The sequence below is a fragment of the Coturnix japonica genome, chromosome 12 (genome assembly GCF_054131305.1).
Source record: "Coturnix japonica strain WE chromosome 12, WE-NBRP24, whole genome shotgun sequence".
In the NCBI taxonomy this organism is placed as follows: domain Eukaryota; kingdom Metazoa; phylum Chordata; class Aves; order Galliformes; family Phasianidae; genus Coturnix; species Coturnix japonica.
In genome coordinates, this window is record NC_140674.1 from 13,718,335 (window position 1) to 13,740,897 (window position 22,563).

Sequence of the window (22,563 nt, forward strand, 5' to 3'; positions counted from 1 at the left end):
CAAGGCCCATCTTGGCTGTTTGACCAGCCACAGCACAACCAGAGGTTTAACATCTCCTCAGCTCAATCCCACCTGTAAAGCAGAGAGCACAAGAATTCCTGTATCCTGTTTCCCATTTTACTTAGAAGGGGGTTTATTTGGGATTCACTGAGCTACCTGCAGAGGAAAAGTCCAGCACTGGCTATTCCATTGTGCATGTCATCCAACATCTGTACTCCTTAGGTTAACACATGGCTATAGGGCTATAGCCCGCAAACTGCAACCAGCATATGTTTCTATTCAGACAGTTAATAGCAGCAGAACTTCTCATATGAGTCGAAATAAAACAAAAAATCCAACCAGGTATTTCTAAGCTTAGAAAATAACTTGGGTCAATGAAATGCAACATAAGGGCAAGTTTCTGAGTGCCCAGAGGGCTGCAAGCTTTGGAGTCCTCTTGTTCCCCCCCAGCTGTAATTGTTTTCCTTTTTAACTAAACTCTGAGTTTTGCCCCTTGGTTAATTCATTTACTTTAGCTCAGTAAGAAACATTTTTCAGCCAGAAGCAGGGTGCCTTTTAAAACAAGCACAGCCCAAAGCAGGAATGCCTGTAATTCCTGGCTCCTACCACCTGCCACAGGTTCAGGTAGGAGAGCTACTCAACTCAAGGATTATCAGAGTGACAGTGCATCCCACTTCACACAAACATTAAATCTGGATATCCTGTACTGTCTAAGTATTTGAACTATTTTCCAAAGCATGTAAAAATACTAGTACTGAATTCCTAAAAGCTTTATTTTCGGTTTTTAATTGAGGGAAAAAAAGACTCCAAACTGAAGTCTTTAAAAAATACCTACCTCCTTGCACTGAAATAGATTTAATCACAGAACACCAAACCATTTCATGAAGATTTTCACTAGAGCATCTAGGCAATGCTTAGTTATTTTGAAAACATAGCTAGATCAAAATAGAAAAAAGCCCCAAATCCATCCCCTTGCACACATACACAGTCGTTTCTTTACTCTATGTGTGCTCAGCAATCTACCTGGCATATACTAGCAAGTACATTAAGCAGAGGAAGAAGAGACATCATATCATCTCTGTGAGATGCCAGACATAATGGGACATGAGAACTCCATGATCTTAAAGCAAACTGATTTATAAACCCAGAACACTTAGCTTCCTAAGGCTAAAAGAGAGACCAAGAGCTTCCCTACATTCTCCTATTACCAGCTGGACAGCATAATGTCAACAAAGATCTGAAGAGCCAGAAAGTACAGCCTGTTTGGAAAGGCACCCCTCATGCTCCCAAGAGATGTAAACATAACTGAAGACAAAAGACCTACAACAGGAAAAACAGAAAAAACAAGGTGTTTTTTTGTTGGCTTTGGGTTTTGTTTTTTTTTTTGCCTTATTTCAGTGACTGAGTGATTGCAGGACCACATAGCTCAGCATAAATGCCATGCGTTGGGTTTGTAAGTAAAGTCTAAAGTCGGATCAAAGGAAAAAAAGGTGAGCTTTAAATATCAGGCAAACAGATTAAAATCCTAAATTGGGGGTGGGTGAGCTGGAGAGGAAGACTTCAGTAGCTGATTAAAGCTGCCTTGTTTCTTGAACTCTTAACTGGGCGGTAATCATTGATGGTTATCAGTCATTTCAGACATGCAGCATTTTATTGCGCTGAGAGGGCAGCGTTAGGCTGGACAGGATATCTGTGTGTCATCCACACTGAATGGTAGCGGACACTAACCAAAGTATGGCCATAGGGCACAAGGGCAATGAGTAAGCGGGGTCAGAGTAGCGCCAGGGATTGAAGTTAGCTCCCAGATTTGTTGTATTGCTAAAGAAAACCAGAACACACCAGCTTGCAGCCAGCAAGGTAGAACACTTCAGCTAGGTAACATTTTAGTCAGAATGAGAAATTCTGATCATCTGCAAGTTAAATAAATCAAACAGTTAAAAAAAGCCAAAGAAACCACACAAACCCCCACACCCACTCTTTGAAGCGCAGTGCAGCTACAGAATATAAGAATTCAGTAAGAGTTATAGGAGGGCAAAGGCCAAATTAAAACAAGTTAAAGCAAGCATGGAAAAAGGGTTATACTGTGGCACGAGAGTCCCCATAGATTAAAAGAAACATCAACTGGATTTTCTATGTTATTTGGCCACTTCATCTCTCCAGAACAGAACACGTGAATGGTATTCTCAAAAAGCCAGAGACAACGAATAATGCAAGCAGCACCACAGAATGAGAAGCTTTTAATATTGAGTGGGGTATTGAGAGGACTGGCTGCCAAATCCCAATTATGCTCCAAGTGCAAAGAACAAAAGGAGGCAGAGCTTCACCTTCCAACACATGGCTTTATCTGGTACATTAAAGCAGTTCCTGCCCTGTACCAAGCTGGGATTGCCTGTACCTAAGGATCTGCTGGGGTTCAGTATAATGGCACACAAAACTTGAACACTCCTGAAGGCAGCCTCTGAGAATGTGGTGAGTGTGCACACATGTACATACGAAGTGCATGCAAAGGCTGGGCTTCTTTCACACCACCTTCACTCCATCAGCCTTGCAACCCTTAAGAATATTTTCCCAACCATTTAAATGGCATTACCACAATGCATTCATAGAATTTACATAAAGCTCTCTGCTATGGACCCTCCAGCGTCTAATAACACAATGAAAATGACTCTCCAGTATTACCCTCTCTGTATAGTACTGCTAACGTCAACACACACTAAAACAAATGGTGCCACAAGCACTCAGGGCAAGGCACAGGTTTGAAGATCTACCTTTGAGACTCTGAACTAAGAAGCTGATAGACTTGCTGTTCAGTACAGAATCACTCACATGAGCAAGACAACGAGAACTTTTTTGGACCAGCTTCCATTATTATAGTGAATGCTTCTGCAACAAGCAAGTTGCTAACTGCAAGGTATTTCTAGTTATTTGAGGTCATCACAGCTGCATGCAGTTTCAGTAGCAAAATAGAGAAAGGGGTTCCAGATTTCTGAGTGACAACATGCCCATCAGTTTCCATTCATATTTAACTCATTACTCCTCCAAACTGAATATTCAGTTACTTTCAGACATAAAGCACAGTGACCCAACAAAGGCAGTTTTCTCAGTTTAATACTCAACTAGTAGTTTCCTGCTTGCAAAATGACTAATATTTTTAGATCGAGCACAGCCAGTGTATTTTCTAGTTTCCTCTTCAAGAACTTCTTACATGCTTATCTGCTGCTGAAAGGAGGTTAAAGGAAATTCACACACTGATGGAACCCACTCAGTCATCACCAGTGCTCCCTAAGGAGCATCAAGAAAATGCAGAGTAAAACTGTGGTGTAAGAAACCAAAGTAAAGGCTTGCAGAGGATATTACAGATTTCAGAAACAAATTTGTAGAATCTGATCTCTGCAGAGCAGTCTGTCAGAATTTTAGTCTTTACTTTGAGCAACTGTACCCCCAAAAGGTGTTTTCTGATGTACCACCGAGATGAGGCTACCTAAAAATTAGTAGAGATTCACTGGCTGACTTGACATTTATTGACAGCACATTTATACGCAGGTTGAGAGTTCCTATAGTTCTGGTCACACCAGTTCCTGAGGCACCACATCGGTCCTACACATCAGGTCCCTCACGTAGCTGGACTTCAGTTCTGCACTGAAGGATCTCCCCTTAAGCAGCATGCCCAAGAAGCCTAGCACGGCACATCCCCCCTCTCCCTGTTCCCAGAAGTCGGCAAGAGTCTTTGTATTTACTTCCTAGATGTGGATTAAAACTAAAAGATTCATATCTGCCAAGACACAATCCATCCCTTTCATTCCCAGACACTACCCCACCATCAAATATTTCTCCCTAAACTGGGTGTTTCCTCCCACTCTCTTGCCCTTGGTAAAAACATTCATCTTCTTGCCATCTTGAGGAAGTTGGACTCATCCCAAATTTCACCAGGCCCCCTTGTATACCACTTCCCAAAGTCCTTGGGGGGAAGTTTAATCCGGATCCAAACTCTGGAATCAATCCCAGGAGACTGCCAGGCTCCAATCAATGCATTAATTTTCAAGCATGCTCAGCCTTGCCGCTTGGGTCCACTTCCAAACAGAGCGGACGACTGGGCACAGCCTCAGAAACACATCTCACCTCAAGCCATCTGTTCTAGATATTAACATGAACATCCTGGTTAAAACACTACTCCTTTAGTTGTACCATTAAGGCTCCAGGTGAAACAACGGTGGCAGGGGATTTGCAAAAAAAATACCAGATATCAGTGAGTATCCTTGGCTCAATTCCCAAATCACTCAAACGTGATACAGTTAAAAAAGAACAAAATCATCTCATGTTTTTGTTACTGCTTGTGCCCTATGAAAAAGGGAGCTTTTCAACAACAAAGTTTAGACTCAAGCTCCCAAAAATGATTCAATGTCACTTTGCCAACACCAGAGAACCAAAGCGTGCCATGTACACGTCGAAGCCTTCTTGAACAATATTTCTTATGGTTTTCTCCTCTTTGTGTTATAAGCTTTAAGTAAGACTGTAGTAGGTTTAATCCCATGCTGCTCTATTTTCTCTGTGCACAAGGCAATGGCAGACTGTTAAGCTAAACCTGGAACATAAAGTTTCTCATCAGCTTTACTTAAGAAGAAAATCAGGACTTCTGTAGGAGTCAGCCTGGTTAAAAGAAACAAGGTCAACCCTAAATTTCACTGCACTTCCTTCTCAGTAGCTTTCTGCCAAGTAACAGCCTGCATATTTTGCCTATTAAAGCTTCATCCTATAGGATACCCCTATTGAAAAGCTGCTATCTATTCCCTCTGACAGGTACGTTTTCTAAAAGCAAAGCGAAGCTCTGCTGGAAGCTCCACATGGGAAAGTAAGGACTGGAATATTGCTCAGAAGCTACTAAATAATACAAGAAAACAACACAGATTAGGCCATTTTTTGAAGAATGGAAAGTTGACTCACTTGGAGAGACCCACTCAAATCTTTAACTATGGAAGGATTCCACCGCCACTAAAGATCACAGCCTCATTTAGTTGTTAAGGCACTGCCAGCGGATGGCAGAGAATCTAGATAATATGTGCAACAAAGAAAAAAGCTGAACTTTGACACTCTTGGAAAATGTTTTTCCTCTTAATTCCATTTGATACCAAAAGTGACTTGACACTAATCCTAATCCAGGCCAAGCCACACAAAGTTTGAGCTCATTTCTCCACTAGAGAGGCTGAAGTGGAGCGTTACTGCTGGTATACGAGAAGCTACTCTCCTTTCAGATGATTTATGCAACCTTGCTTTAAAAGAGTTGCGCTCATTTTATTGCCTACTCTGCACATTCTCAAGAAGCGTTGGAGGCAGTGCCAGAAAAATAACAGGGCTTAATAGTGTCTAGCACAAATCCATCGGTGCAAGAGTTCCTTTCTGAAGCGTTTCCAGATTTTTCAGTGGGAACATTTTGTAAATAGAACTTAAAATTTGCCTTGAGCCAGGCAACACCCGCTTTTATTCAGCCCTTCACGATAATGAAATAAGAAGTTTCTCCACTACCCATAGCCAACATCTTCCCAAGGAAGGAAAGCACAAAGCACATGGTTTACAGGAGTCACCCTCTCACATCCTACATCCATGGCTTTCCTGCTGTGGATGCAGTGCCTTCCCTATGGAACTTGCAGTGCTTCTGAAACATGTAAAACAGGGCCATGATTGGAAAAACTCTTCTGCTAGGCATAACTTGGCAGATGCAATCCAAAAGGCTGACACCAGATGGGCAGGAACACATTTGAGAGGCAGACAAAGATTCCTTTTGTTGTTTCTCCATGATTTTCTTCTTTCTCCTGTCCCTGAGCAATTTCACTTGACATAAAACCATTACTTAATAATTTTAAGAAGACAAAGTAAAAAAGAAAGAAGAAACACTCCTAAGGAAGCCATGCAAAGGGACAGTAAAATAGCTGTGCTTGTGCTAGAAGAAATTCAGAGAACCCAGTTGTTGGTGACAAAACAAAACAAACAAACCCAACAAGAAAACACGCAACAAAAGTAATAAAAGGACCATCACTTATAATCACTAATTCAAGAAGAAAACCAACCTTACTTCAATGGCTGCTCCATTACATTGATTCTTTTTACTGTAGAAAGTATTCACTATTAGTTTCTTACCAAGTGAAGAAAACTAATAATTTGCCAACTACAAAAAGATCTTGCCCCAATACTCATCCTCATTTTAAGTAGAGGATTAGAAATTGCATCTCCATTATACAATCTGATGTCCAGTATAACTGCATTACTGTGCAAACCACAGTATGTTACTGAGCACTAATTTTGCACAGACAACCCTAATTTCTGCAGATGTATCATACAGCACACTCAGAAGTTGAAGCTGTGCAGACAGAACATCATCAAGTTTCATTTCTGTCTATTAACAAACAATCTTATTCAATTATTCCACCCACGTGCAATTTACAATCTATTTCTGAGCTATACTCACAGTCTGTGACTGTGGAGGGCCCGTCCAGACCCTCTGCCTAAAGCTATGAGGATTTTTTTCAAGTAATAGACCCAATTCACTACCCTACAAAGGATCATGTCAGTTCCACTATCAGTGCTGCTATCACCCAAGCTTTTATGTATCATGTTACAAAACAGAAGACCACCCATGACAAGACAAACCTGCTCTGATAGCAAACAATTAGACCCCTGCATGACACAGATTCAGCTCTTGCCCTTCCCTGTGTTTCCTCTGTCAAGTGGTCCCCCTGTTTCAGCTGGCAGGGGGATGGGTGCATGGGGCAAGACAAGCATCTCAGCTTCCTGAGACCTCTAGACTGCTTCAGTTTCTTCACTGGAAAAGCAACTGCTTCAACTAACTCTCCAAAAAGATAAGGCATGTACAAGTCTACTTCAGCTTTCCTATTGTAGGGCAAAGCTCTGCAACTGAGGTTTTAAAACCTCTCAAAGAAAAAGGTAGGCTATACACCGCCTCTACATCCCCACATCTCTGCAGTCTAAGGATAAGCCGCACATCTCACAAGCTTGCACAGAAGGCGTCGTATGACAAAAACTTTGTTCTTTAAGTACAATTACAGCAAAAAACGAGGGGAGAAGAGACAAAAAGCATCTTTGTCAGTATCCAGCTGACAAGAATGTAATCCTCAGTGCACCTCCTTATTGCTTGCTCATAATGAGGGCCTGCACCCAAACACGCAAGGTGTTAATATCATTTCAATATTCAGAAGCCACTGAAGGGCATGGTGCTCCTACTGGAACCCTCCACTGCTCAGACAGAAGTTCCCTCCCAGGCACCGGGATTTAACAACTCCCTAATCAGAGGCGGCTGAACTCCAAGACATCTTCACAAATAGGAGGAGAAAAAAGACAGGTCCCCAGCCTGCAGGAAGAGAGGACGGTGGCTCCCTTGGAGTGACCAGGTGGCCTTCTCCCTAAATTCCTTCCTTTACCCTTAGGTTTGGCTGAGGGCCACAGAGCAGAGTAAGACAGAGCAGCGGTGACCAATGCCACATCTGACAATCAGTCAAGGAAAGTAACACCAGAAGGGCCACAGCTTTGTCCTCTCAGGTGGTTTACATCCAAGTTCAGACAATAAGGGTGGTGAAACTCCAACCACACTCTTACCGCACACTGAAGCGGCTAATAGTGAAAAGCCAGCTAGATCTCAATTCCTTAACCTAAAACTTAACCTGAAACCTAGCAACGTCCCACACTGGTGAATGATCCCCAGGCCTTAGAGAGGTGGCCCAGTTTCTTTGGGACATCCTTTCAGGTACCACCCCACAGACCCACCTGGCTGCTCCTACAGAAGGAATACTCACACTCAGGGCTCTACAGATCAAACACATACATTTCAACTATTCGGTCAAGTTTTTATTTATATATACACAGACTATATGAGAACCATCCTTTTTGAACAGGTTATCCTAACCCTGAATCAAAGATATTTGCAGCAATCCAACTACAGCCTTTTAGACTTCTAGTATGAAGGAACGTTGCCAAAAAGCCATAACAGGAGAACACTAGAGGTTTTAAAGGTTTTGTGTAAAACTCATTTCCCCATTCCCCTCCCAAAACTATGATAAAAATCTTAAGGGAAAGAGATCCTTTAATTTGCCTCTCTCCCACAAAGAGCAGGAAGATCTTGGGGAAGAAGGAGATGATCAAAATTCACAGCACACTTCTTATCAGTGTTAGAAAAAATTATGTTTATTATTTTGGCAATGCCTTAATTTGACTTCAGCAAACACATTAAGCTCCCTACATTATTATCTCAGTCATACTCCAGAAGAATCAGTCCCCAACGGGATCTCTCTATTGCTCTCATCCTCTCCTTTCAGCACCCAGGAAAGGCAGATAAGATTGGACAGATTGACACATAGAATCCTTAAGGTTGGAAAAGGCCTCTAGGATTATCTAGTCAAACTTCCTAACTATCACCAATATTGCCCACTAAGCCACGTCCTTAAGTACCAAACCTAAACATTTCTTGAACACCTCCAAGGACCATCCCCACAGAACACAACCACTTCCTAAGTGCATCCCATCTGGGGCATGTTTCCTTGCAGAAGTTTCTGCACAATACCCAGAACTGCTAGATGAAGAAACAAGAAAGAAGAGCCACCCAAGACCCCAAGATTCCTGTTAACCACATGCTTATCATCCTGTTACATCCCAGCCATGCTACATATCCCTCCTGTTCACATCATCTACTCCAATATGAGCCCCTCCAGAGCCACAAAGTCCACCACTCCCCCAACCAAGAGCTCAATTGCTCTTACAGTCAACCCAGATCAAATGCTGGATTGCATTAAAAAAGCCTGGGGCAGGTTCCACCGCCAGCCTTTTAGCCTGCAACTGACTCCTCAAACCTCGCTCTCAACTTCCCTTAACCAAATTTTGCCTGCTTAGCAGTAACTTCTCATCTCACTGTGGCATCTGACACCATGCTCCTGGGCACAGACCTCACAGGGCCGCGGGCCACAGTGCAAGCTTGCTGCCTTGACCATGCAGGCCTTGCCAGGCTTTGTGCAAGGCTCAAGCTGCAGGGCAGAGTAGGCAGAGAATGGCACCCATAAGGAGACAACGCTGGAAGGCAGCAAGCGTCCCAGGCACAGCAGTGTGGAAGAGGGCAAAGAAGACTGTTTCAGTGGGAAGGAAGCCAATTGTTCCCCATTTTTAAGTCTGATTTCAACAAACTCAAGCTCCTACATCCACACTGCTAGCTAAAGGGAGTTTGAGTTTTTTCATTTTAATTTTTGCAAAAGCCTACTTTTTTTATTTTTTCCAAGCCTAGGATGATCAAGGCTCATCAGGACACATTCTCACACAGTTCACAAGTCTCCATCTCACTCACAAAGGGTTGCTATAAAGGCTGCTATATCAGTAATAAAGCCAAGTCAGCGCTAATCACATTCTCCTTTCACGGTGTTCAACGCTTCACTGAATGAACAAAGCCAGCGCATCAAGTTCAAATGTAAGTAAGGGGAGAAAAAAGAAAATACAAGAAGAGAGCTCAAGCCTTTTACAAGCCTCCCCTGCTGCTACAGCAAGCAGCATTTAAGCAGAGCACAAACGCTCCCGAGCGCATCGCTTCTGACAGATGAGCCCAGCAAGTCAACCATGGGGACTCCACAGCCCCACCGCTGCTATTCAGCGAAAGTTGATCAGATAGCAGGAGACAAATAATGCCAGGCAAACACGCCAAGAAGTGCTCTGTCCCCATTTAAGAGTTTATAATTAACCTGAGTGAAAAAAAATAGTCACCACATTAGTGTCTTCTGGGCACGAGAGCATACCGTGTGTTTGCACACCCTGAAATGCAGGAGACCAAGAAAACACACAGGTTTCACTTTATCTGAGTTGCAAACCACCGTCCCAGGTGTGCAAGCCCCAAGTGCACATTTAAAAGGCTTTTCCTCGCCAGCTATTGCATCCCCTATCTGCGCTCTCCACCGTGCAATTCCTATTTTGTTTTCTTTTCCAAGTGGCTGAGCTTCTGTCTGCTGCAGGTCCCACACCCCATGCCCTCTGCTTGAAGCATTTTCACCAGCAATACACACACGCGCGCACACATACACAGAGAAGATTTTGCTGCATCGCCATTCTGACGAGTGTCAACACAGCTGCTGTCTCCACTGGAATGTAAACCAATATTGTTGTTAGATCTGCCTCAACCCCAGGTAACTTCCTCAAAGATTTGCACAGTATGCGGCAATTCACTCAGCTTCCACCTTACAAAAACACCGACCTAATGGGCTAAAAAGCAAACAAAAAAGCCTGTACCTGAAGTTTGCGTTCCACTTGCACCCATACAGCGCAACAGGTCGCATCCATTGTGTGAGAATTTATCCCCACACAGTGTTTATGGATAACCTGTATAAAGTATCTTGCTGCTGCTTCAAGACACAAAGCATTAACAGCACGGCGTAAAGGAGTCATTGGGGTGGACGCTAACGCAACTCCTGCGGCAGGGAACCTCTTCACATATTACTTAAAAATGTAACCAAAGAACGGAATCGGTGAATTTTCTGTTTACTTCCTAAATGTTATCCATTCTTAACAACGAGCAGCAATTTTGGCAATAAAAAGGCTAGTTAATGAGTTATAACGTACTCAACACAGATACTGCTTATACTACTGCAGGAACGCAAACTCCATGCATTGTGAACAGAAAACAACTACTTTACCTTGCTTTACCAATGCAAAAAGCTATATATATGTGTATATATATATATATATATTTATTTTTTTTTTTTAAATATATATATTTGGTTGATCAAGGCTCCCAAAAGAAATTTGCCGTCCCAAATGGGAAGCCCAAAAGGCTTCAGGTTCATTCTCATTTCAATATCTAGCTCAGCGAACTCTACTTGCCATGTGGAAGGCTCAAAGTTTCAGAAAAAATAAATACATCTTGTATGTCTAACATCAGGACTACAGGGGTGAAAAACACTGCACAATTTCACTGAAAATAAAATATATTAAAAGGTATCACAGCTCAAACCCAGGATCCTTACCTCGCTATACTGGGACTGGGCATTGTTTTCCAGGTACAACATGTTAGCAGTCAAATTGATCAATGCTGCTGTTCTTTCTTCTGGCTCCAGGATTTTGACAAACACCTCCCACCCCCTAGAAGACCCTGAAAAGGTATGTGATGCTACTTGGAAGATAACAGGACTCGGAGTGCGCCTCTCTGCATAATTTAAGTTTCCCTTATATACCTAACTATAGGCAAGGAGGAGGAGGTGGGGCTCTCCTGCCTTACCTGTCCAATCTGTCAAAGTGCCACCTGGAGTCCTCCACTCCAATGGAGAGAGGCCTCTCCCAGCTCATTAAGTAGTTAGAATTCCTTATCACCAATCTCTAAAAAGCGAAGGGAAGGAGGGGGAATGACAGAGGGGGGGAAAAAAAGGAAGAAAAGAAACTGCAACTTTCTCCTGTCACTTTTCTATGAGTTCAGAAACTCAAAATGCAGAGCTGCTCCCAAGCAGCTGCCCCAAAGAGCCTCTATTTATTTATTTTCTTAGAAGACTTTGGAGTTTTCTCGAGGCACAGCCTTGGCTGTTACCAATGCCCAAACAGCTCAGGAAGGCAATGAGATGCATCGCTTGAGACCGGCAGGGCAGCAGCACAGCCAAACCTCCGGCTGCTGCAGCTTCTGGACAAAGCACTCAAGGGGCTTTCTGAGAAGCAATCCTTGCTCTATGCGCCATAATCCAGCTATATATTCCATCATCTACATGCTTTCATCCACACTCACGGGACATAGCTGCTCTCCAGCTACATCTCTCTCCCCTCAGCAATCGCATTTAGTTCTGCACTAAGCTTTCCAATCACATCACTTACGAACGAAACGGTTACAAATCAGAAAAGCAGCTCATCTAAGTGGGAATCATGATTTTGAGTTAACACAGAGAAAACAAGCTGGGTAATCCTCAGCAAAAACCAGCCGAACGCTGCACCCACAGCAACCGGAGGTTTCAGAAAGACACGTCGGAGTGGGGAAAGCGATCTGCCCGTCTGCTTTACTCTGCAGCAGCATATAATCCCCAACCCGCCCCAGGATCCCACGCCGGCAACCGTGCATGGAACTGCCGGACCGCCCCGAGCCGCGCGTGGGGTGCATGGAGAGAACAAAAGGCAGCTCCTCTCCGGTGCTTAGGGAAGAGCGGGGCGAGCTCCAGCCAAGGAGGGGGAAACAAAACACCTTTTTAAAGGGGCGGGGAAGGGGGAGAGAGAGGAAACTGAACATCCAGATCAGAGAGCGGCCGCCTGCCCTCCCAGCCTAATGACGGTGCTCCAGACTTTGAGGACCTGCTGTGAAGCCGACCAGTGGCTAATTGCTAACTACCCGCACTGCCGCAGCCATTCACAACGAAAACTGAGCCTCAATGAGCAAGTGACCCATGGGAGCTGCGTAGAGGGAAGGAAAGCGACGTCCCTAGCAGAGCTGCAACCCAAGCCCAACCAACGCTTCCTGCCAGGGAGCCGCTTCTGTTCTCTGTCACAACTCCTTTGCCTTCAGGCATCCTTTAACCCCAACATCTTCAGGCACACGAGGAGGGGACGCAAGCTGTGCTGCTGAGAGCCTCAGATGCCCACACCAGCACAGGACAGTAAAAGACACCCCTGGCTCCCTGCCACACTGAATTAGAGGACACTGAAAGCTCCACCAGCTTCTTTCCAGCACTGATAAGACCATAGCCAGAAAGGAACCAACACCAGAGCAAACAGCAGAGGATCACACCATCCACCATGCAGCAGCTCCTCACCGTGTAAAGTGGTGCAGCTGTCTTATTCAGCTCTAACCCTGCGAGTATTGGCCAATGGCTGCTGGCCACCTCAGCAACAGATTGCAAACATTTACCATGCATGTTACCCATTCCTTTTTGGGGGAGCACAGCACAAGGAACTGCTCCCAGGAACAGGGATTAGCATGAAACCTCCCCCAGCATCAAAAAGCCCGCACAGCTGGAGCCCCACACATCCTCACTGCTCCTGAACCACCAGCAAAAGCCTGCTGAGCACAGAGCAAGTTTCCTACATCGCAGGGACAGCTCAAGACACAGGCACAGCTCCTTCACTTTTTCTGCTCACCCTTCCCAGCACTACAACAGGCTGCACTCAATGCATTTACGTGATCTCACCTGAGATGGGTACAAGCCAGAAAGCCACACATGCTAATCTGAAGATATAGGCGAGGTTTGCAGGGAACAGCCACAGCACCGTTAGCCAGGCTGGTCACTTTGCAACACCACTGCAAAGTTTGCAGAACTGGACACAAAGCTGCAAGTCACCTGTGGAGTTACAGATGTCTAGTGGTGGGGAAGTGGACTGGCTCGGATGATGAGCAATTCTGACTCCTAAACAGTCAGCATTTGGTTTTGATACTGATGTGAAGTTGAAAAGCTATGAAGGGGAAGCACAGAAGAAGGCAATACATACACACATCTCCCAGCTCCAGCAAGCCACTGCAAAAATCCCATTTTCTAGTTGTGCTATGAAACTTAGAACCTCCTTTTCCTCCTGTTCCAAGTCATTAACACAGCACTGTTGTGTTAAGTATCTGCTATCTTCTGTCCCACAGGTGGCTGGAGGTGGTTGTGGGTGAAGCAACACCCAGATGAACTACACAGAGATATGTGGAAGTTTATCCAAGGAGATCTGCATGTCAAACACGAGGAGAAATGTATATAGCATGAATAAATTGACATGTCAGCACAAATCCCTGCCCTCTGTACACACAGCCCCGACCTAGCTCTGTGTTTCAGAAGCATCAGCCTGTAAAATCATCTTGAAGCGGATGCTGGACAATTGGCCTTTTGCAGATCAGTCATCTCCAGGTGCCACAAAGGAGGTCACTGTCACCCTGGCATGGGTGGCAGGAGGTGACAGCACCCACCAGGGCTCCCAGGCTGTTTGCAGGAGACAGTAACCCCCAAAAAAACAAACCAAAAAGCTCCTCGTATGCATTTGATTCTCTCCTCCTTTCCACATGCTGTAACATGGTCCATATCAGCATCTCTGCCTGGTACCATGTGCAAGTCATCAATAAGCCTTCCTGAATGCAAGGTAACCGTACGAAATGATGACAATTTAAAATACCATTGCCACAAGTCTTTCATTGTAGCATTAATTGAAGATTGTGTAAGTACTTGGAGGGGAGGGGGGGGATACACACACCTGCCTGCTTGTTAGGTGGCTCACGCAGAATTTCCTGCACATCAAAGGGAATAACTCTGCTCAGACCTCTCTGCTCTGTTGTAAAAATAGCAGCTGGATCAACCGCGTCACCACGGACTGTGACATCCACTCAGTTCAGAAATGTTTACAAATTAAGACTGAGATAACAGAAGGAGGAGGAAAAAATAGAATGTGTTCCCCCCCACCCTTAACCGAATAACTGCTGAATGCTCAAAACTGAGCCTCATGCCAATTAGCTTTGGGAGCTTTTCCAGGGAAGACTTTGGGGGGGTGGGGAGGTACATGTGACAAATCAAAGCAGCAGGCAAAAAACAAAAATCACCCAAATACAAAGGCAGAGCTATCAGCTGGTCTTCACCTCTACTCAAACCAAGAGAAGAGGTGAGGAAGGAAAAAAGAAGTGCAGATCGCAACAGGGACTTTCCCCTTTAAGAACTGTTATGGCAAGGCAAAATTCAGAAGAAAAAACACCCAAGAGATGCTGCTGATCCTGCCCACCACCAACCAAAGCAACTGGACATGGCCTCATGCACAGCCATCAAGCTACAAACATACCCTTATCACGCTCACTACTCAAGAATCCTCTATTCCAAGGAGTTCCAACTGCATTTTTCCCCATTTTGCAATGCAGGGAAAAGACACCAACTTGCTGCGGGCAGGAGGGGAGCCCTGCTCCTGGTCTGCCTATAGCACAGATCAGCTTCTCCCTTCCCAAAGGAGCGTGCCCTCCCCAAGGCAATCGGCTGTCACAACAGGTCTGCCCTCCGACCCTGGGTAAACATCTGCGCACGCTGCTTATTTGAGCTCCTATAGCCTCGTTATCTCTCCAGAACACCCCCAGGGCTAATTAGAGAGTTAATGGCATCATGTCAGGAGATAACGCTATGTGAAGGGAGCAGGGAGAGGGAAGGTGGAAAGGAATTGTGAAACAAAACCAGTTCTCTTCACAACCGCGGTGCAATATTGGTTTAGGAAGGACACACGCAGCCCCCAGGGACTCTGCCCCAGGGCTGCCGAGCTCCATTTAATAAGGCAGCAAAGACACTCCTCTGGAAAGATTCAGCTTTCCAGCCAAGATGATGCAAGGTCCCCACATCTTCCCCTACCAGCTACACAATCCAACCCCTCCAATCCTGTCTCCTTCTCCTGTGGATGGAAGATGTTCCCACCAAAGCCAGCAGACTTGAATCCCAAAGATGGAGTGCAATGCAAGATGGAAATCAAGGAGCTAGGTAATTAATTAATCAAAAAGCTTTCTGTTTCATTCCTGGTTCTCCTTTTATCCAGTTTTTCCTCGCATTTTTGTACCTTGGAAATGCTTTAAAGACAAGTTGCTTTTTGCTAAAAGCAAAAAAAATGCTCAGGGATGAAAGTTAACAACCTCCCACAGACAGAAACATTTGTAGGGCAGCTGATAAGCCTGAAGACCCACTGGTCAGAACGGACACTTGTTCATTCACAGGTACAAACTATGGGTCAGCAGACACTTGATGACCTGGTCATGGCTTCATGAAGCACTTTTGCCTGAGCGACAGCAATCAGTATTGAAGCTGCATTTTTGCTTGACCTTTGTGCATTCCCCTTCCCATCAAAGAAAATTACGCAAAAATTAAGTTACTCAAGAAAATTCAATGGAGTTACTGTCAGATACTTAAGTCTCAAGCAGCAAAACCAGCCCCATCCTTCCAGCTGAAGGAAGGTGTGGGCACAGCACAAACCTGCATCTCAGTGCAGGAAAGAGTGATCTGGTTGGGGACAGGGAAAACATAGGAGATAGTGACAGATTAGGGAGTCTTTGTTTTTAGTTAGGAGAGAAGCAACTGTTGACAGATCAGGTTTGTTCTTGCTCAAGCAGTTGAGGGGAAAGTGTTGTTCTTCCCTTATCTTGTATAAACTACAGATCACATGCTGGAAATGCACAACTGTTAACAAACACACAACCACAGCAGTTCTTTACAGCCAGTCCTCACGCCTTGCCTGTTTTCTCCCCCTATTCCTTGTACAATAACCTAATGCTTAAGGAGCCATCAGGCTGTGATAATTAGAAATCAGTCTCCAAACCCCCTGCTTAAGCCCTGGCACTGCAGCTGTCAGCCACCGATGCTCCCCACAGGAATGCATCACCCCATGTTTGGGCCAACCAGCTCTTAGCTCCTATTGCAGGACACCTGAGCACTGCTACAGCCCTCCCAGCCAGGGAGGCTGCTTGTTCCTTATGTTTCCTATGTAGAAGTGTTCAATTTTACAGTCTCAGTCGATGCCCAAGTACCCCCTGCATGCTTTCACATGCTACATCTGCCACTGGTACAGGAACAGTTATAGTGTATGGCCATAGTTATCTGGCCAGCAAGGTTTCCCAGAAGAATTATTACTCTCTTTCCAGACTTGTTTAACCCAGCCTGGAACTACTGTGAAGTCCACCTTTCCTGCAGAGAAAAAGACTGGCACTTTGGGGTTACCATTCCCTTCTGTTTAAACAGGCTGGAGACACATTCATGTTTTAGAGACGACAGTTACATTCATTACCAAAAACTCCTTTGATCTTTCATTAACCTCTGCAAATTCAGATGCTGATTAGCAAAGAGTCTGTTCAGCTGTGAGTGAACTTAACCCAGGCCAAAAGGCACTCCTTAATCTATGCTTCACAGACACTGATTTAATTTTCCGTGACTGCCTGACAATTCACTCATTAATTTAAATGCTATCACATCAGTGACAGTGAGGTGGAAAACAAGCAGCAAAGGTGCTTGGAGGAAAACATTACCCAGCTCACAAGTCTCATCACAGAGTATGGGAGGAAAAATAATAGCCATTAACAGAACTGCATGAAGAATCTGTTGAACCACAAAGCAACACATAGCAAAACATTGGATGTATGAGCTTCCTTCAAAGCAGGAATCCTAATTAATACAAGAGAAGTCTTTAAAACCAGAAGTTACACCCCACAGCATCACTGTCACTTTGGGAAGAGAAGCAATGCTCCAGAGGAACATCCCATGAACCTCCAGCCCGCTCACAGCACCAAATTGGCATGGGCAGTGCTGCAGCTTCGCTACAGGATTGTAATGCACTTTCCATCCATCCATCCATCCATCCATCCATCCAACCTCACAAGAAGGGGTTCCACAAAGCTCTGCAAGCTCTTTCATTTGGCTGGAGGCAAACAGCTCAGTTCACCACCCTGTTTTCAGGTAACAAGACAGAAGTGCCTTATTTTCCTCCTTCCATCTGTTTGATGGAAAAAAAAAAACAACCCAGTCCAGATGAACATGAATTTTGGGGGTGGCCACTCCACCTCCGTTGGTATTCAGCTACTTTTCATGGATTGATGGAATGGCAGCTGTCCACAGCTACCTAAGTGACTGGCTGTTTCTGGGCTCTAACCCAATCAAAATACTCACAATACATAAAATTGGAAGTACATTTATAGTTTAAAAACAAAAAAGAGGGATCCTATCAACTAGATAGAGTCTTGTACTGTGAAGTTCCCAGCTCGGTAGCATAAACTTAAGCTTGCTCTGGAGGCAAGAAGCGCCTGAGGTCTGTTGTTCCAAGATCAAGATCCTTTTTAATTAAGCATTTCTGCAGAGCTTTTAAAGATGTAAAGCAAGCACTAGCGCGTCACTGCTCCATACCTACGCAAGGGGCACGTGCAGCACCATGGAAACCTCTGGAGGCAGGCCTAGCTGCTCGGGAAAGACATCTTCTGAAGCGACTGCTTCTTTTATTCTGTGGTATTTGCACGTAGACAGATGACAGGATTTGCAGTTGCAACACTCTTCCACCTCAACCACTGCCTGCAAGGGGAGCTGGGGATCTAAAGCCAGCCCTGTTGAGGAGCCATTGCAGTCCTGACCTCACACTATGGCACACTGCAGAGCACCCCACCTCACATGGCTCACTCCCAGCAGAGAAGGCTTGTGCTTTTTAAGCTTAAAATGAGTTCATTCCCTCCCAAACTGAACACAAAGCAATGTAGAGGGTAGAAATATTTAAAGGAATTGCAAATATGCTTCCAAGATGGTCTGTATCAGAGCAGGCATCACTCTGTGTTCTCCAATACCATGAAGAATTGAGGGAAGTGGCATTAAATATATATATATATATATATATATATGCTTAGTGTCACTGTGCTCATTAACTGGTTGCACTCCTACAAAAAGAAATGCAGCCAGTTAGTGATGTTAGCTCCCTTACAGTGGGAGCTTAAGGGAGTTAGCTCCCTTACAGTGCAGGTAAGGGAGCCATTAAAAAATTATTGTAAAGAAATGGAAATATTTCAGAGCGCTACAACACAAAGAATGGGAGAAGTCATCAGGCCTTGTTTTGCCCAAATTGAATGCACAGGTGCATTCTCTAGATGCAACCATGAATTGGTCTCTGGATTTAGTTCCACTGCCTTCAATGTGATGATTGATCATTTGGAGGGACCCCATGCTGCACAGGATTAAACATTCAGCAGTGTCACAAAACCAAGACTAAATTAGGAGAGTCTGGGAGTTCAACTGCAAACGAGATGTGCTAGAGGGAAACTTCCAACAGCATAATGCATTTGCTCATTATGGAAATGCCTCTGCATAATCTCAGCTTTCTTCGCACAGCTATGGAACAAATAAATACCCACACAGAAGAGAAACTTGGCACACCTCAGACTCTCTCAAGCACAAACCAAGATTGTAATAAAAGCTTTGATCACGAATCTGTGCTGTACAGAAGTTCTTCCGTCCATGGTCAACCTGGGAACACTTAGGTATGGAAACAGACAGCCACACGACACACTTTGCTTCATCTACTTATCAAATCAGCCCTATCAACCAGGTGCAAAACCATTTCCCAACAAAATTCTGGGCTGCAACACCTGCCAGACCCCTGGGAACATAACATGCTGCCAGACAAATTCTTCCTGCACGACTCAGCCATACCGTGCCTGCTACCTGCCTGCCACTGGGACACAGAGACATCCTCCTCATCTCATAGACTCACCACCCTGTCACCACCTTCCATTATCTTCCACAGCACCTTGCAGCAAGCAGAGCTCACTTCTCCTGATCAAGCCAACCACTTTGAAGTAAGTAATTAAACCAACAGAGATCAGAGCTTGTTCTTTAATATTAAAGCACTGGATAGGATGTAACAGACACTACAAATTCTTCTGGATAGAGGGTCAGTTTCGCCTGTCTGTTGCATGTTTGTTTGTAAGAACCAGATCCTGACCTATCCTAAGCAGCTGATAGGCTCCTAGGTAGCCAGGAATTTTAGTGTCTGGCCACCAAATATAAATTACTGAATTATTGTATACAATGGTGAAAGTTATGAATGTGCCAAAGAGAGACACCAGCTACCCAAAGGCCTCAGCCCCATTGCTCTCCAGCTGCCCTGCACAAGTTGATTAGGGTGGCTCCTCCAAGAGCCTACAGCAGGTTGAAGATCCCTATAAAAAGGTCTCCTGTTTCCCATCAAATACCAACACAGATCTGCACTGTGGGGACTGAGGCTGAGAGCACCGACACATGTACATTCTACACAGACTGCATCCTGCCTCTCCCACAGCCCATTTTTTCCTCCATCTAGGCCTGGGGAGCAATGTTACAGAACTGAATGTGTCACTTAAAAAACACATTGCACTTCCAAAACTTCTCAAGCCACCAGGCCTGGGACACCCAGTGTCTGAGCTGCAGACTCAAACACAAAACACCTCCCTGACTGAAGCACGCACACCACCAACCCTGCAGTGGGAGCTCAGCAGTGCCTAAGCAAGGCAAAGCAGACACCCATGACAGCAGGTGAGGAAGGACATAAGGAAATAAAAGCAAGGAATTCTCTCCCCCCTTTTGCAGGGAGGGACAGATAGATACAAGCTAAGAAAACTCTGACCAAAGCAACTGTCTGCAAAAAAGCATTCCACTGAACTGGTTAGGCAAGGGGCTGAGGAGGACGGCTCGCTCAGGGGCACGAAAGGAAAGTATGTACCTGGGGGAGGGGGCCAAGCTGCTCCATCACTCAGGACAGCACGCCTGCTCCCATCAGCAAGAGCCCTCAGGGTCCCTAGAACCATCCCTCTGCAACTCAGGGAGCTGACAATCACCCTACCATAGGCCCCAGAGTTGCCAGCTTCATCCTAGGCCATGAAGGAGGACAGAGAGCAGCAGCATCTTGCATGAAGTGCAACAGTGGCCCATAGGATGCACATACCACTTACCTTCTTGGATGCCTGCAGCTCCATGCCACACCAGGGCCATGGCAGATTCTAAATGCTCTCTGTGTCTACAAGGTACCACCAGACTTTCTGCTCTGCTACATGGGAAGGTATATTTCTGCTGGGGCTTCCCAGCCTGCCTGTGGTTAAGGCTATGGGAGAGAAAGAGGCACAGCCAGCAGCCTCACAGACAGGCACCCAGAAACCAGCTGCACAGGACATTGTGAAAGAGCTGGTCACAAGGCATGAGACCAGGGGAAGGCTGCTGACTGTTTAATTTCACACCAGACCCACAAATTCTCTTCCTGTCCCCTCCAGCTCTTTTCACCCCAAGGTAACACTGATCGCCAGTTTCTCCCACTCCTTTCTTCCACAGAATGCAGGAAGAATATTTCTTCCTTAAAAAAGAGCATCATGAGAACTGTAAGATTACAGTTCAGCACCAGACAGGGTCATAGCTCAGACATAAGGGGGTCTTTTGTCACCATTTACTCCTCTATTTCTCCCCAGAGAGTTGCTCTTACAAAGGAATGGACACAACTGGTGGCTGTTCAGAAAGGAAAGTCCCATGCTCATTTAGCAGCCCATCAGTGGGACAGTTTCTTGTGGCATGGTTTTGAACACTGATGCCCATTCTCCCCTACCAGCTCTGTTGCTAGCAGGCAACCGTACCACAAACAAAATAAAATCACAGCTCTTGCCAGCAAAACTCTTAGGATCAAGGATAAACATCTTCTAAGGCTGGAAGTTTCATCCTTCAGCCATAAGTTGCATGATAGCACAAAGCTTATTTTAAACCTCAACTGGGATCACCTTAAAGTCCACTGAAGGACAATTGCTTTCAATAAACCAGTCTCATTCACCATAGACCTATTTAAATCTCATACGGTGGTATATATCAGAGAAAAGCTGGCCTCGCTCTTTTCCCGAGACAAATCTAATAATGAAAAGCACTCTGCCTTGATCTCACTGTTCATCTCTCAGGGCCCCTCTGTTTCTGCTGCATTCCTTTGTGTTTATCTGCCCTCTTCAACTCTTTGCTGCAATCAGCTGCGTGCGGCACCTCGTGTCTAGGAGTGACATGGGTTGAGGTTACAGAGAGACAGGTGCAAGGGGAGCTCCTGCCCCGAAGCTATCCAAAGGAAAAGAGAAGCTGGAGGGGAAGAGGGTTGTAAGGTATTTCAGATTAAAGCCGACAAACAGCAAACACCTTGCCCGAGGCTACACATTCTCTGCCAGTGCAAGCTGCAAGACCCAGAAACAGCAAAGCAAACACAGACTTCTCTGCAAGGGGGAGTTGTCACCTGTCAGGGATGTTTGCAAATTTATAGGGAGGTGGTGGTGGTGCTATGGGGAGTAAAAAGAGCTTTCCTCCTTTTAAAAGACAGGCTGTTTGCACAGGTTTGCAATGCATATTTCGCTTTGTGAAGTCTTTTGTGCAGCACTCAACTAAGCGAAGGCTCTGCCTTCCAGTGAAGGCAAACTAGAACATTTATTAATGAACATGGGGACACCCAGACTCAAGCAGTGTCTGAGCTATTGCCTTACAGTAAAGGCAGGGATGGGATGGAATTTCCCCGCTCCCCCTTTGGCTGGTCACTGGGGGGAAAAAACACTTAAAGAACCACACATCTCAGACTCCTCAGAGACGCCTCCTGGAAGGCTGGCATCATAAGCAAGAAATAATTTTACAGCTAAAGCTGCCTGCCCTGCTCTCCCAGCCCCAGAACTGACTCTCACAGTGGTCAGAGAGGACAAAAAGGGGTTTTCCACTGATGTTTCACTGCACCATAAACAGGAGAGGGAGACTCTGAACAACAGCTCCAAGATAGCCTGGCAGCTGCTGCTGTGCACTGCTGACAGCTCAGAGGAGCCAAAGATATAAAGGCTTTGCTAGCACTCCACACAGCAAGCCCAGGTGTAGACATGGAAGAAGCAAAGCTACTTTAAAGTACCAGGGATTGTTTTAAAAGAGGGCATGACTGGTTCAAATAAAGCACTATGAGACCAATTCAAAAAAGCAGATATCCCCTCTTAAACACAGAGAGCCACTTGGACAAGCTGAAGAGATGCCATTTTACTGGAGCTTTGGTAGGGCAACAAGGAAATTTGAGAAGTACCCTTCCAGACTCACATTGCAGGCTTGCAAGCTCAGTGCTGCCCCTCTGAGCCCACCC

The 22,563-nt window shown here is 45.2% G+C and overlaps 1 protein-coding gene across 19 annotated transcripts in view; it reads right to left on the minus strand.

The window, feature by feature from the left end:
- The window catches only part of TP63 (tumor protein p63), a 113,049-nt gene that overhangs the window by 51,855 nt on the left and 38,631 nt on the right, over nucleotides 1–22,563 (minus strand). For 5 of the 19 annotated variants that reach the window (XM_015871918.3, XM_085513623.1, XM_015871917.3 and 2 more), the window contains exon 1: nucleotides 11,001–11,176. The exons of 13 other annotated variants lie outside the window; for them this stretch is intronic. In XM_015871918.3, coding sequence (XP_015727404.1) covers nucleotides 11,001–11,042 — 42 coding nt within the window. In that variant the 5' untranslated portion in view covers nucleotides 11,043–11,176. Of the gene's footprint in view, nucleotides 1–11,000; nucleotides 11,177–20,389; nucleotides 20,560–22,563 lie in introns of those variants that run through there. One more of the 19 variants, XM_085513618.1, reaches the window with a different exon arrangement.